The sequence below is a fragment of the Anguilla rostrata genome, chromosome 5, assembly GCF_018555375.3.
Source record: "Anguilla rostrata isolate EN2019 chromosome 5, ASM1855537v3, whole genome shotgun sequence".
NCBI classification, from domain to species: domain Eukaryota; kingdom Metazoa; phylum Chordata; class Actinopteri; order Anguilliformes; family Anguillidae; genus Anguilla; species Anguilla rostrata.
In genome coordinates, this window is record NC_057937.1 from 35020720 (window position 1) to 35035474 (window position 14755).

Below are 14755 nucleotides of genomic sequence, written 5' to 3' on the forward strand. Positions count from 1 at the left end.
CCCTGCCTGGGCGTGTCGAAGTGTCCCTGAGCAAGACACCTAACCCCTAATTGCTTCCAACGAGCTGATTGGTACCTTGCATGGCAGCCTTTCACCGTTGGTGTGTGAGTGTGTGTGTGAATGGGTGAATGAGAGGCATCAATTGTAAAGCGCTTGTGATAAAAGCGCTATATAAATGCAGTCCTTATATATATGATAATGCTTTAAAATAATTTTATGAAGGAGGAATGCTGTATTGTATGATTTTGATTGGCTGTTATGCTCATGATTAATGTGTGTATGCTGGCCTGTTTTATTCTGCAGGCAAAGAGAAAGAGTGGAGAGAGGACTGGTCTTATGTGGTAATGTGGTGAGTGCAGTTGCAACACTGGATAGCTCCTGGCATTTTAATAAAGGCAGTTTGGGTCCATGAATCTACAGAGACAAAGAGAAAGCGCGTCAGGCTTTTGGACCCAGGGCAGACGAGAGGCCTGGTTTGGCAGGAGAGGGTGGGGCAGAGCAGGAAAAACAAAACGCTCTCCCACACCCCAGGCAGAGGGTGAGGTCTCTGCATTCCTGCAGCGCTGGAGCAATTTCACGTTCGCGGGACAGGCCGCCATCACAGGGACCCTCGCGGGACACCCCAGCTGTTCTCTCTGGGGGAGGAGTGCTCGGAAACCACTGGATACTAGTATCACAGCGGAGCTCATAGTTGGGACGGTAAGGTCCATGCGCACTTTCACTTTAGCGCTGATCACTAGATCACTCTCTCTTGCACCACTCTGTCACTTGCTTTCTCTCTCCATCTCTCTCTCTCTCTCTCTCTCTCTCTCTCTCCTACTGCTGCCCTTGTCTCCCTCTCTGGTATTTTTATGTCCATTCAGCAGGATATTTTCCCCCCCAGGTGTCAGCAGTTAAATGTAAAAACGTTCGGTGAATACAAGCTGCTCATACAGGAAGCTAGACCTCAGGGATCTGGTAAACAGACTCCTCCCCCAAGCCATAAAAACTGCTCTGCACAGTCCTGTTTGTGCTGGGACACAGAGAAGCTGAAGGGTTGAATGTGATGCAGATATGGGATAATAGCAGACGGTTGCTGGGGAAAGAGTGTTTTAAAGGTGCTGCAGTTTCATTAGTGTCAGTGTTGTGCTAGCCTGTCATAGCTGTCCTTCTCTGGAGTGTGGTTGGTGCATTAGTTGTCTGCATTGCACTGTGTTTCATGTGTGGGCTGTGGGTATTTGCAATGATGTTTGCATGTTAGTTTAGTGGACTTTGGCTTGGGTGTCAATTTCAAGTGCAATTTCATGTCTCTTCTGTCTTTAACGTGCCTTTGCAGTGCATTGAATTAGCATTGTGTACAATGTTTGTTGTCTGTCTTCATGTAAATTTATTCCTGGGTTACAGGCTGTTTCCTGGAGCTGGTATCAAGTACAGTGTATGTTTGCTATGTGGTTCTATGTGTCCTTTGTTTGCGAGATTTACAGGTTGTTTCCTGGAGCTGGTATTATGTACAGAGAGCTGCAATGTGGGAGTGGCTTAGATGAGCGCTCCAGGGAAGGCCTGTGTTAGTGTAGGCAGTCACCATCTTTACATTACATCACGTTTATTTGGCACACACTTTTATCCAAAGCGATATACAATAAGTGCATACCGAAGGTCATTGGAACAATTACAAAACACACGTCTGATAAGGTACAACACTCATTTTGTAACAGTTATTCATAGCCACGAACACATTAAGTCCAGTTCACACAGTAAACGTTAGTCTGACCTAACCTATGCTAAGTCAAACTAGGAGGCATGACAAGCTACAACATCAAGATAATAATACAAAGCACAATATAATTGCTGTACAGTATAACCATCTCCATATTATGGCTCTCTATCTGCACTATCCGCATCTATATAAATATATGACTCTGTCACCTTTGAGTGAAGGAGGTGGGGTATGAGAGCGACAGAGTGAGCGACAGGGTGAGTGAGAAGGTGAGTCGCAGATGAGTGGTGTAAGTCAGAGATGCTTTCATAAAATGGGGAGATATGTCAACAGGAGCAAATACAGTGGATGACAGCATAACATCATTCAGTAGTGCTAGCTTAGCATTTTACGATGTCTGTTGCGCTTTGCAACTCAGGTCCTATGTGGATAAAAATGAGATGCTGTATGTTGTGGTTTTCTTTTGTAAAAATGTTTCAGTGACAACAAGTGAAACATCACGTCAAAACTGTTTTTTAAGTTGGGCGTATAAAAAATAGGAATAGAAGATTGCTAATTGTTGTTATTCGGGTTTAAGGTGTACCCTAAGTGAAGTTCCCAAATGAGTTCCATTTATTGGCCGGTCACAGGCTGAGCACACATTTGTAGCCAAACCCACAGCCATTCACAGTGAATGTAAGATTTGCTAATTGTCACTACCAATAATATCTATGAGCATTACAGGTAATGCTAGTACTTGACCCATCTCTGCTAAAGCTGTCTCTGTATCAATCTGAAACTCCTCCCGTATACCATTTTCCAGAGTAATGATGGCGTCAGCAGGTGAGCTGGAGCACAAGGGGTCGGACCTGATGTCACTGAAGCCAGAGTCCTGGACTCAGGTTAGCTGTCCCTGTTGCCATAGTGACCAGGTGGAGCCCCTGGTTCTGATCAAGCTGGGTCCAAAAATCACGCCTGCCACTAAGAAGTGGATAATCTCCCGGATCGAGGCCCGAGAGACAGAAGGAGGTGAGGGACATGCACGGAGCATGAAGTTGTGTGACCTGCTTCCTGGTGCTGATGCTACCTGCCTTGGTTCCTGTCAACAATTTCTGGTGTTCTCACCATTGCTATCGAACCCATATGCTGTGTTCTTAGCAATGCTGAAGAAGTTCTGAAGCTGGTGAGACTATGCTTTGTATTGTGACTCGCTGCAGGGGCACATCTGCTCGCCCACCCTGGGGAAGACAGCGATGGGGACATTATCTTGGTTGCAGCTCCACGCTGCACTCTCCTGCGCGTCACGGAGGAACTGGGCCTCTGCAAGCCCTACGACGATGGCAGCATGGCTGCCTTTTCCTGCCACGACCGTGACAGCTTCAAGAATGTTGGTAAGAATACTTCACACGGCTTCAGCATTATTTATTGGAAAACAGATCTCAGCTTCAGCATCATTCATAGGAACATAGGGCACTGCTACTGCTTCAGCTCTGGAAAAGGTTCAAAGAAGAGCAACCAAATTGATTCCTGGTATGAAGGATAAAAGCTATGAGGAAAGATTTAAGATGCTTAACCTCTTCAAGCTTAGTAAAAGGAGACTCAGTTGTGATTTGATTGAGGCTTTTAAATTCATAAAGGGGATCAACAAAGTGAACTACAAGAGATTCTTCAGGCTCAGTTCTGTTAGTAGAACGAGGGGACATAAATGGAAATTAACAAAAGGTAAATTCCGTACAGGCATTAGGGAGACTTTCTTTCTCGCAGAGAGTAGTCAATGTGTGTACTAGCCTGTCAGGTCATGTAGTAGAGGCAGAAACTCTGGGGATTTTCAAGACTAGTCTTGATATGGTGTTAGATACTATCTAGTCTGTAGGTAATCAGAGCACTAATTTAGTCAGGAAAATGGCGAGCATTGTTGGGCCGAAAGGCCTGTTCTCGTCATTATGTTTTGCTATGTTATGTTATTCACAATAATAGAGAACAGAGCTTTGGCACCATTCACAGGAACACAGAACTCATTTTTAGCGACAATGGAAAGAGCACACACAGCTTCATCTTGCATAGGAGCACATTCTCAGCTTCAGCAACGATCACAGGGATGCATGACAGTGCATCTATCGCATGAGAAACTACACAATGTGTGGGCTCATGTGACTACTGGATGGGAGAATTAGCCCAGTGTGCAGCATGGGGAAGGTAATATTGATGGATAGCTGTCTCTTCTGTACAGATAACATGCAGGAGTTCTTGACAGCGGCAGAGCGGCAGTACATTGTGAAGTATGAACTGGATTCTCTGCACGTTCGGAAAGACCAGCACGTTCCAGGAATGCCACTGTCCAAGGGACTTCTACGGGCCAGAGAGAGCATCTGTAAGCATGTGTATGTGTATGTTTGTGCATTGTTTGTGTGTGTGTTTGTGTGTATCTGATGGTCAGATACATGAAATTGAGTTTGAAGGTTGATTTGAATTGATTTGATTTGAATTTAACAGTTATACTGACACATTGTCACTGAAATCTTGAATAAATCCTGAACTCCTACTTCTTCTGATGAGGTGGATTTCTGGAACAAGTTAGCAAAGTTTTTCCAGCTTAAACTTTTATAACGCAAGCATGAGAGCAACAGCAGCTGGAGCAATGTGTGTATGACCCCTTCCTCTCTGCTGCAGTTCAGAAGTTGCAGAAGATGGGGGTAGTGCGGTCCATCTTCCCTCTCCATGAAAAAAGGAGCCTGGATGACTTAGCAAAGAACTGGTACACCAAGAAGCAACTCTGGGGCCAGCCTCTAGGTAGATGGACAACTTAATGTTATCTCTCTCTCTCTCTCTCCCTCTCTCTCACACACACACACGCACACACACACTCATTCAAATTCAAATTTCTTGTATCCAAAACACAGGTAAATTTAAAGATATTAATAAAAATATCAATACTGAATAACCTTACTGAACAAACAAATAAAAAGTAACTGTAATTAATAACATGGTAGCAACAAAAAAAAAAGTGAATTGATGATGTAATGTAGAACCAACTACTGTCCCTAAATTTGTGGCATGAAGTCACATATTGCATTGCCAATGCTACACAGTTACACTTTTACGTGTTGGTGATTTTAAATATGTGCATTTCCTAAATGTGTAAGAAAGCTGTGTCATCTGCTCCTTTACTGCAGAGGGAGGACAGTCTGTCCTCTGCGACAGCCAGGTATGCCTGTGCCTGCCTTTCTCAATGGCCAGCCTGTGCTCACTGAGTCAAAGTTTTTCTTAATCTTTCATCCAGCACTATGATCTGGTAGTTTGCTATGGCATACTGTCTTTTTAGGATCAAATAACATTTATTGCTTTCGTTGTGCTTGTGTCTCCCAATTGTTGTATTTGTATTCTGTTGTAATTTGGTTACTTCAATTTATTCAGTATTGATGTTATGGGCCTAAGGTTATATGGTGTTGGAGGATGAAGTGATCCTTGCAACCAGCTGGCTGAGGAGACTCTCTTTGTTGCTCAGCTCATGGCAGTGCAGGGCTTTAAAATGTGTGGGTCTCACTCTTTTATATGGAAATCCATGAATGCATTGGTTTTTTTTTTCTTTGCACATGTAAGATACACTTACATAATTCTGCATACAGGGTGCATGCAGGGTTTCAATGAGATATTTGTCCAAATTAGCAAAATCTTGATTGGTAGGTAGACCACACACTACAGAAATATAGGATATATCCCAATTGGTTCAGTGATAGATTCAATTAGTTTAAGCCACATTTTGATTGGTTATTCAATTGGATTGTGTCTCTATGGCATTGGATGCTTGTGCACATTCTCTCTTGGTTCATTCACTGTAATGCAGACATTTACATTACTCATTTACAAAAGTATTCACCCCCCAGAGTCAATGCTTTTGCATTTGCCCCTGGCAGGATTTTCAACTCTGAGTCTTGTTGTGTATGTCTGTGTGAGCTTTGCTCATTTCAATTTTAGAATTTTAATCTGTTCCTCCATGCAAATTTGCTCCAGCTCTGCCAAGTTAGCATTTGGACAGAAATGGGTCTGGCCTTTGGCTGGGCCATTCTGTAATACTGACTTTTTCGTTTTTAGCCGTTCATGTGTAGATTTTTGCCATGTGCTTTGGGTTATTGTGTTGTTTGAACACGAATCGTCAAGCTAAATGTAGATTCCTTGTGGACTGAAACAGGATTTGACTGTATTTGGCTGTTCTTGATAGAAAAAGCTTCCCTTCTCCTGAAAATCAACCCTACAGATGACTATGCTTGACAGTAAGAATGATGTTACCTGGATGTTAATAGGCCGAGTTTGGTTTGCCTCAAGCATGGCACTTGACTTTCAGGTCAAACAGTTCAACTTTAGCCTCATTCAAGATCTCAGGGTCTGTCGCATGCCTTCTGACTAACTTAATGCCTTTCTCAGAAGTGGTTTCCATCTAGCCACTCTTCTGAAAAGGCCAAATCTGTGAAGTGCTGAAAATATTATTGATCTCTGCTCAGTATCTCCCATTTCAGACAAAGACAACACAATGATGCCCGTGTTGTAGCTTTCGGTCACCATTCTAACAATCGCACTTCTCATCCAGGTGCCCAATTGTTCAGTCTGGTAGGAAGGCTTGACCTTACTACCAGACTTCTGACCATTTTTTCACAATCGACTTAATAGTACTCCTAGTTCTAAGCTTTGCCACAGTTTTTATAGCCGTCTCCTGGTTTTTGCTTATTAAATATCTCTAAGTTCCACATGCAGTTAAACTGGTCTGCTGTTTTGGTTTTGAGACCTTACAAAGCAGGTGAATTTTTTTTTTTTTTTTTTGCGCAATCATACCATTGTACACAGGTAGATTTTAAAGCAACATAGATCCTTCTCTCTCTCTCTCTCTCTCTCTCTCTCTCTCTCTCTATCTCTCTGTCTCTCTCTTTGTTTTTCATTAGTGTTGATTCACTATTTTTAATCCTCCTGTAATCATGAGATTTTTTGTATAGGAGGAGGTGGATTGGTGAATTTCTGAATGCATTCTTCAGATTTTTGAATAGATTTGTCACATATTGTTCTATTTTGACAAGAACAGCAGGACGTACTTGGTATCTTGGTATCTTGGAAAACTGTAATTTTGTTTTTTAGTGAGTGTTGCTTTAGCTGGTTAAAACAACACCTGGATGAATAGAGGTAGGGCACCTCCTTTCTGACCTGTGACCTATTTTCTGTTACCCTCTCTGCTTTCTCATTCGCTGAATAAAGAAATAAAAAATTAACTTTGTTTAACACAAACGATGGTGGACTGTCCACTGTCCTTTAAAAAATATGGCTCCTGAACAGTTGCTCTTTTTCTAATGTGTGTTGTTTGGTAGGCATTGGCTCGTGCATTTCAGTGAAACTGGAAGATGTTTTCGGAAAGAAGTATTTTCAAAAGAAAACCTACCTGAACCAAAAAGCCCCTATCCTTAAATCCCATGAAATAATTATAGTATATGAAATAAAAATAGTTAACTAAACGAAACTTGAATCTCAAAGGAAAAAAGATGTAATGTACAATGTGATTGAAACCTGCTTGAAAATACTTTTTAAAGTCAAATAACATTAATTAAAGTGAATTACAAGTGGGAAATAAACAACGTGATTTGTGATGTCAATGAAAAAGGTGTCCTTATGATGACTCCCAGGACAAGAAATGGAATATGATTTTGATCTGGTTTATGTTTGTTTCTTTGTTAAAAACATTATAGCTTATATTTGTTTAAATGTGTACAATTCCATATTTTTTTCTGTGCAATGTCGATTACAAAAGGAATTGATTTTGTAGGTCTTCTCTGCTCTCTTTCTCTGTCTTTGTCATTCTCTCTCTCAATTTCAACTTCATGCATATTGGCGATAAGTATTAACAGAGAATAATAATAATAATAATAATAATAAAACAAATACAACAACAAAGAAAATAAAACTGTAAAAAAAAACATGTTTATTTCCATAGTTTGTAAAACATGCTTCCTCTCTGAGAAGCATTTGTGTTTGCTTTGTTTCAGGCAGGTTTGGGTGTCGTATTTTGAATTGTGAGAGAACTGCTCTCTAATTTGTTTATATTTTGCACATGTACTGAGGAAGCACAGGTCTGTCTCAATCTACAGCCTATCTTCCTTCTGCAGCCAGATCTGCCAGTGTTGGCTGGTCTCTTGGTATCTATAGACATTACATTACCTTTATTTAGCAAATGCTTTTATCCAAAGCGACATACAAAAGTGCATATCATGGTCATTGGAACAACTATAAAACATAGGTTCGATAAGGTACAATACTCATTTTTTACAGTTATTTATAGCCAAGAACACAGTTCAGTTCATGCAGTGAACATTATTCCGACCTAACTTATGCCAAGTTAAACTTAGGGGGAAAAACAACCTATGATATTAGGACAAAAACACAAATTATAAAAAATACTGGAATATAGCTAGGCTGTGCTCACTGAGTCTGTACTTTGTCAGTGTTTTTCTGGTTTCAACCATTTTTCACTGTCGATCAGATAATCTGTCATGATGTATTTTCATTTTGGGGCCAAATAGCATCTCAGGGCCTTGTAATGGCATGAGTCATTGGAACCTCACTGATTCTTTTTTCACTGTTTTTTACATTTCCCCAGAATTGAATGGCTCTGTTTGGGATGTTGGATAGTGGCCTAATTCTGCCCTGCATGCATTGTTTGGCATTTTTCTCTGTACATGAAGGATATTTTTACAGAACTTTCAGGTGTGTGTTTGCCCTAGTTTGCTCAATTTTGCTTTGTAAGCAGACCCCAGACTTCATTGCCATACAGTACAGTTGGTTCAATTTCTGAATAAAATATTTTGAATATTTTGAGCTTAATCCTGACTGGTGTATCTATTTTTATGTTCCTCTTAGTGCCATAGAACGCCTTGTAAGCTATTTCTTTGAGTTCACGGCCAGGCCATAGCTCCCTGTGCAGCTATTTTTTTAACCCTATGTATGTGTAATCTATAGTGTTTTCTGTGGGTATTTTTTTGCCCCTAGTGTAAAGTTAAGGCTGCTTTTCTCAGAGCTGAATCTTTTATACAAACATATTCTTGTTTTATTAAGTGACTGCAAGGGCCCAGGTCTGGGAGGATTGCTCCAATAAGTAAAGATTCTGCTGTTTCCCCTGTTTTGTGTGCAACCATAGAACCAGATAAGCTATATACAACATAAAATTAATCAAGTAAAGTGAGACCAGGGGCAGCTAATTGTTCCAGCTTTGTAGCCGATTAATTAATATACATGCTCTCTGGTAGATGGTCTCTCTCTCTCTCTCTCTCTCTCTAAATATAATAACTGCTTTCTCTGTACATACATTCATGATGCCTGGTCATTTTATGGGACTGTATAAAGACAGAAAAACATTTATCAGATTAATATGAATGAAAAACATTCAGCAGTATTGCACCAGCGGACAGTATTGACCTTCTTATCACAACTGCTGTGGCCATTTACTTTTATAAACCACACCTGCTCTGCTATTCATAGTTGTACTACGCATATTCCTCAACTGCGCGTGTGTGTGTGCGGGCATGTATGTGTGTGCTCAGTTACAATCCAGGGTATATGCCATGCCCATGCAACAGTTATATTTCCTGTCTTTCTGTGTCTGGCTGTTTCTCTGCGTCACTACCTGTGTCTTTCTGTACCTGTACACAGATTCTATCAATGCATACTTTGGTGGTCCAGTGGCATTCTACTTCAGCTTCCTGGACTTCTACACCTGGTCCCTGGTGCTTCCTGCCTTCCTGGGCTTGGTCCTGGCATTTCTGCCTGGAGGCGAGCCTGTGGGTGGGGCTGAGGCGAAGCAGGAGGCGGAGGAGGACGAGGAGGGGCCCTCAGTTCGAGGCCTCGCAGTGCAGGCGGTGTTCAGCATGCTGTGGTCCACGGTGGTCATGGAGCTGTGGAAACGGCGGAGCTCCTCCCTCTCCTACTACTGGGGGACCCTGCAACTGACAGAGCGCTTCGCCGAGCCCCGGCCCGGTTTCCACGGCACCATGGGCTACAGCCCAATCACGGGCCGGCTGGAGCCCCTCTTCTCGGAGTGGCACCGGAAGCTAAGAATAGGGCTGGTCTCCGTCCCTGTGGTGGGTCTCTTCCTGGGGATGGTGGTTCTGGGCATTGCCGGGTTCTACTCCGGTGAGGCGCTGGTGCAGGGCCTCCACGCCGAACGCGGCTCCATACTGACGGCCGGCCTCCTCTACGTGCCCTCCCTCGTTCACATCCTGTACGTCAACGTGCTGGGAAGCGTCTACAGCAAAGTGGCGCTGCTGCTGACCGAGTATGGTGAGTAGGTGGAGGAGGAGGCCTGGGCGGGGCCATGTTTGAGTGACAGTTTGAACGGGGGAGCTCCAGTGACGTTCTCTCCGCTTGTCTCCCACAGAGAACCACAGAGAGGAGTCCGCCTTCCAGAATCACCACACCGCCAAGACCCTTTTGGTGGGTGCTTCTCGTGCTCTTCCTCGTCTTCTTCCTCTCTGTTTATCGGTGTCCTCTGGAGTGACTGTGACCTTGTGTTTCTCTCCCCTCTCCCGTTCAGTTCACTTTCTTCAACTACTTTGCCATATTGTTCCACATCGCCTTCTTCAAGCAGCGACTTGCACACATTTGTCGATCAGGCGTATGATAAGACAGCGGTTCTTCCTGTATCCGTTTGTGGTATGTAGATATATTCATGTTTCTGTCTGTGTTTGTTTTGTACCTGTGATATAACTACAGCTGTGCTTCTGTATCTGTGATATAAGAGCAGCTGTGTTTCTCTACCTGTGATATAAGAACAGCAGTTTCTGTACTTATGAAATTCACTATGTACAGTGAATTTCAGAGTGAGATGCATCTCAGGCTTTATATCCTCTTCATGCATTCTTATGTACTGTTTGTCTTTGTCTGTAGAGGCTGTCCTCTCTGCTGATTGTGACCCAGGTGATTGGCCAGTGCACAGAGGTTCTGGTTCCGTACCTGGTAGACCGCTTCATCAGCTCTTCGGATAAGAACCTGCAGGAAGATGACCCAGAGGTGGACCGCATAAGAGTGCAGATCGGTCTGCCTCCATTCCCTGTGGGTCTCTCGTCCTTCATGCTACATGGACCGGAGTATAGTGTTTACCTCACTGGCTAAATGTATACCTGTAGCTACTTAGCATACTAGCTTCATGCCAGGCGTGGTTTGTATTGTAACTTACTAAATACATACTAAATCCCAGCCAAGCACCTGCCTTCAGACACTGGCAAAGTAATAATGCTAGAACTAGGAGGCTTGAGAAAATAATAGTTTATTGCACTGACAACAGTTAAACTTTAAAGTGAAATGGAATATTAACCTTGTCTATTAGAATGAAAGTATTTTATGGTAAAGATACTGTATGTGTGTGTGTATGCGTGAGCTTGTACATGTGCGTGTGTGCATGTGTGCGTGTGTGCAGGAGCGTGTGCGTGTATGTGTGTGTGTGTGTGCACATTTTTCAGTGTTATATGTATTTCAAGGTCATGTGTACTTGTGTTTCAGGGCCTGTTTTCTGAGTACATTGAGCTCCTCGTGCAGTATGGGTACCTGAGTCTTTTTTCGTGCGTGTACCCCCTCACTGCCGTCTTCCTGCTCATCAACAATGTTACTGAGATCCGCACTGATGCCTTCAAGATCTGCAGACTCTTCCAGAAGCCCTTCTATGCCCCTGTCTCCAGCATGGGGGTGTGGCAGGTCAGGAGCCCTTTGGTGGTGCTGCATGTGCTTGGAGAGTGTAATCAAGGAGTTTATGGGGATGTGTAGGATGTTGATTTTTGGAATCTGAGGTAGCACTCTTGCGTGTGGCTAGATTGTGTTAGATATAAATGCAGTGTCTATGAAAAGACTAAAAATGATCAATTATGATGTGTGAATTAACATTGAGTCTCCTAATGTCTATTTTCCCTGTATGTCTGCCTGTTTGTGCATGTACATCTGTGTGTTTGTGTGTCTTCCAGGCTGCATTTGAGATTCTGGGCTTTGTCTCAGTCATGTCCAATTGCTGGCTACTTCTGCTGTCTCCACGAGTCAAACACTTCTGCCTTGAGGGTGGCTTCAGCAGTCGAAATGCCCTGCTCTTTGCCATCCTGGTGGAGGTATGTGGGAACAGGCTCAGTGGGTAATGGACAGGGGATATGTTAGGTGCAGCATCATGGGGGTGCATGGTTGTGGTGTGAGAATACGGCAATCAAACTGAATGCAGATAATAAAGGAATATGATGTATCTGATAGTGGGGAGTATGCACTAGTGAGTTACTAGTGAGTTTGGGGTTGGGGTATAGACTACTGGGTTCAAGGTTTAAAGTATGTTATGAGGATCTGGGATAATGCATACTAGGTAAGTTCTCCAACAGCCTATTATTTTATGTGTCATGTGTGCCATTTACATATGAAACCAGTAGGTGGAGCTCCTACCTTGTCTTCATTTTTTTTACTTTGTTGCCTACTAGCAATGCAATGAGCGAGACTGTTAAAATTATCATTATTTATTAGGTGTTATTTAAGCTACTTCCACTGTTTCTTAAGGAAAAATAAATCTATTGAATTTGCAAAGAAGACACAGCCTACCACAGAGTATTAGCAGATACACTACATGGCCAAAAGTATGTGGACACCTGAACCCCACAGGCCATTTGTGCTTGTTGAACATCACATAGCAGAACCATGGGAATTACTATGGAGTTGGCCCTCTCATTGCAGGTATAACAGCCTCCACTATGCTAGGACGTCTTTCCACCACATTTTGTAGCATGGCTGCTTGAATTCACTTCCATTCAGCCACAAGAGCATTAGTGAGGTCCGCAAACCTTTTTTTTTTTTACACGCTTGCATTTGATGTGTGTGTCTCCCAGCACGTCCTGATCCTGATAAAGATGATTCTGGCCTTTGTGATCCCGGACGAGCCAGACTGGGTCAGAAGAAAAAGGGATGAGATTGAGTTCCGCTCCCTGCATGCCCTCAATGAACTGGTGAGAGAACAGTCGGGAATGCAAAACACACAGCATGCACAACAGCCAACACAAGAGCATCCATTGTGAGGACATTTTATTTATATACATTTTTTATGACAAATCAAATGACTAACGTCTAAATCAGGACTGCCCAACCCTCTTCCTGGAAAACTATTTCAACCCTAATTTGCCACACCTGATTTGCCACACCTTATTCTAAGTAGCAGCTCAACAGAATCTTTTGCAGTTGAATAAAGTGTGCTTTGTTAGGGTTGGAGTGGAAAACTACAGGATGGGAGATCTCCCAGAACAAGTTTGGGCAGCCCTGGTCTAAACACTGAACTTCTTAAAGTACCAATGAAAGAGCTGCCCAACCCTGTTCCTGGAAAGCTACCGGAACATTTCAACCCTAATTTGGCACACCTGATTCTAATTTGCAGCTCAGCAAGATCTAGCTGTTGAATGAGGTGTGCTTCGTTAGACCCGACACATACCCTACATAAGTGCGCAAAAGCTGTTTCAATCGTCACAGCGAGGGGCAATATAGCAGGTAACAACAGGATGAAGCCATCTTCAATTTGTGCTTCTTTCCACTTAGTCTTTCACAACTGTCCTGGATCGCCCCCTTGAGGCCTCGGGTTTATTACCTCCACTTTGACATAAGAACGCACGTGGAGTATTTACAACCGGGAAGTGCGTCTGCAGTGCGTCTGCCTGGTGTTTTTATTTGCGTTCGCGTACATGCGTAGGGTATGTTGCCAGCCTTAGGGTTGGAGTGGAAAACTACAGGATGGTAGATTGCCCGGAACAAGTTTGGGCAGCCCTGGTCTAAATACTGAACTTCTATTAATGAATGAGGTGTGGTTTCTGGTTTCAAATGAACCCTAAAAACTACAAGGCAAATATTTTAATGGGTCAGGAGTTGTAGTGATTCTGCGATTCTGTTGTATGGCAACTTCTTTGTCTCCATCAGAAGCCGTGATGGCACCAAGATCGGATGTGCCCTCGGGAATGCACCCTGACCCAGCACCAAAATGAATCGGGTAGGCGCAGGGAGGAGTAGAAGGGAAGTTTGAAGTTATACAGGCAACGCCAGTCGAGGCTCTGTAACCTGGATTCCAACACATCGCCCTCTGGAGGACACATTATGTCACTGCCTGGGAGGACCAGAATTTCCAAATGAGAGAAAACATTCCTGAAGCAAGACGTCCTGCTCAGAGGAACCTCTGATAGGAGAAATAAATAATTTATTCCGTTTTATCTTCAGTTTCTTTCAGCTGAAATTCTAAAATTGCACACAAATTTTAGACTTACACAAATGGTGTATAAATGCGTAGAATAAGAAGCAAGTACAATCTAACTGTATATGCATCGAATATGGTATTTATTGCTTCAGGAAATGCCACTGCTGTGACCTGATCCTGTCAGTACAGCACAGATCAGGGCACCATTTAAGGCAGCGTGTTTACAGCTGAAAGTATTGTCACCGCAAATGTCTGTCACTAGGGCTGAACCACAGGTACTAAGACATCCAGGGCCAGTTTCACAGACACGGATTGAGCCTAGTCCTAGATTAAATTCAACTTTGAATTGGGATTCTCCATACAAAACTCAATTTAGTCCGGGACTAAGCTTAATCTGTGCCTGTGAAACCGACCCCAAATGTTTTTTGCCAAGCGCACTTATTTGAGATGACCGATTAAACCATGTGGTTGAATCTTGTACTTTTTTTTGTATGGTACTCCTAAGGCCTGTAGTCATGGGTCCATATACGTAACAGCTGCAAACTTACATAAATGTGCTGAACTACTGGATTTGGTATATTCTCTCTGTCTGTATTCTCTCTACATGGCGCTGTCTCTCTAAAACAGCCCCATGCACACATACATACACTTTATGGTTGAAACAATTAAATAAATGTTAAAGTAAAATACTTTCTTATTGAGTCCTGATTTCAGTCACGACTGTTTGGTACTGAGCTGCCTTTATGAGTGAACAGAGGGGTGGATTAAGAAGACAGGGAGAAGACAAGAGTAAGAAGAATGTGCCTGGACTGCAGGTCAGTGCTCTAGACAGGGCATCACAACCCCTGGTACACTGACCC

At 43.0% G+C, this 14755-nt stretch overlaps 1 protein-coding gene across 1 annotated transcript; it reads left to right on the forward strand.

The window, feature by feature from the left end:
* The first annotated feature begins 482 nt into the window (after positions 1-482).
* On the forward strand, positions 483-14584 carry ano10b (anoctamin 10b). The gene is made up of 13 exons (XM_064335906.1): positions 483-699; positions 2499-2704; positions 2893-3066; positions 3906-4046; positions 4346-4465; positions 9359-9985; positions 10083-10138; positions 10239-10319; positions 10592-10756; positions 11204-11395; positions 11659-11796; positions 12553-12669; positions 13625-14584. Exons 2-13 carry the CDS (start codon positions 2503-2505, stop codon positions 13631-13633), a joined length of 2022 nt encoding a protein of 673 aa, XP_064191976.1. The 5' UTR covers positions 483-699; positions 2499-2502; the 3' UTR covers positions 13634-14584.
* Positions 14585-14755: the final 171 nt, after the last annotated feature.

Bases quoted from the DNA above. Each gene is read 5' to 3' on its own strand.
- ano10b (XM_064335906.1), top strand. From the start codon at position 2,503: ATGATGGCGTCAGCAGGTGAGCTGGAGCACAAGGGGTCGGACCTGATG. The intron at 10,139-10,238 runs GTGGGTGCTTCT...TCTCCCGTTCAG, and splicing joins ACACCGCCAAGACCCTTTTG to TTCACTTTCTTCAACTACTT. The intron at 10,757-11,203 runs GTGGGTCTCTCG...CTTGTGTTTCAG, and splicing joins TCGGTCTGCCTCCATTCCCT to GGCCTGTTTTCTGAGTACAT.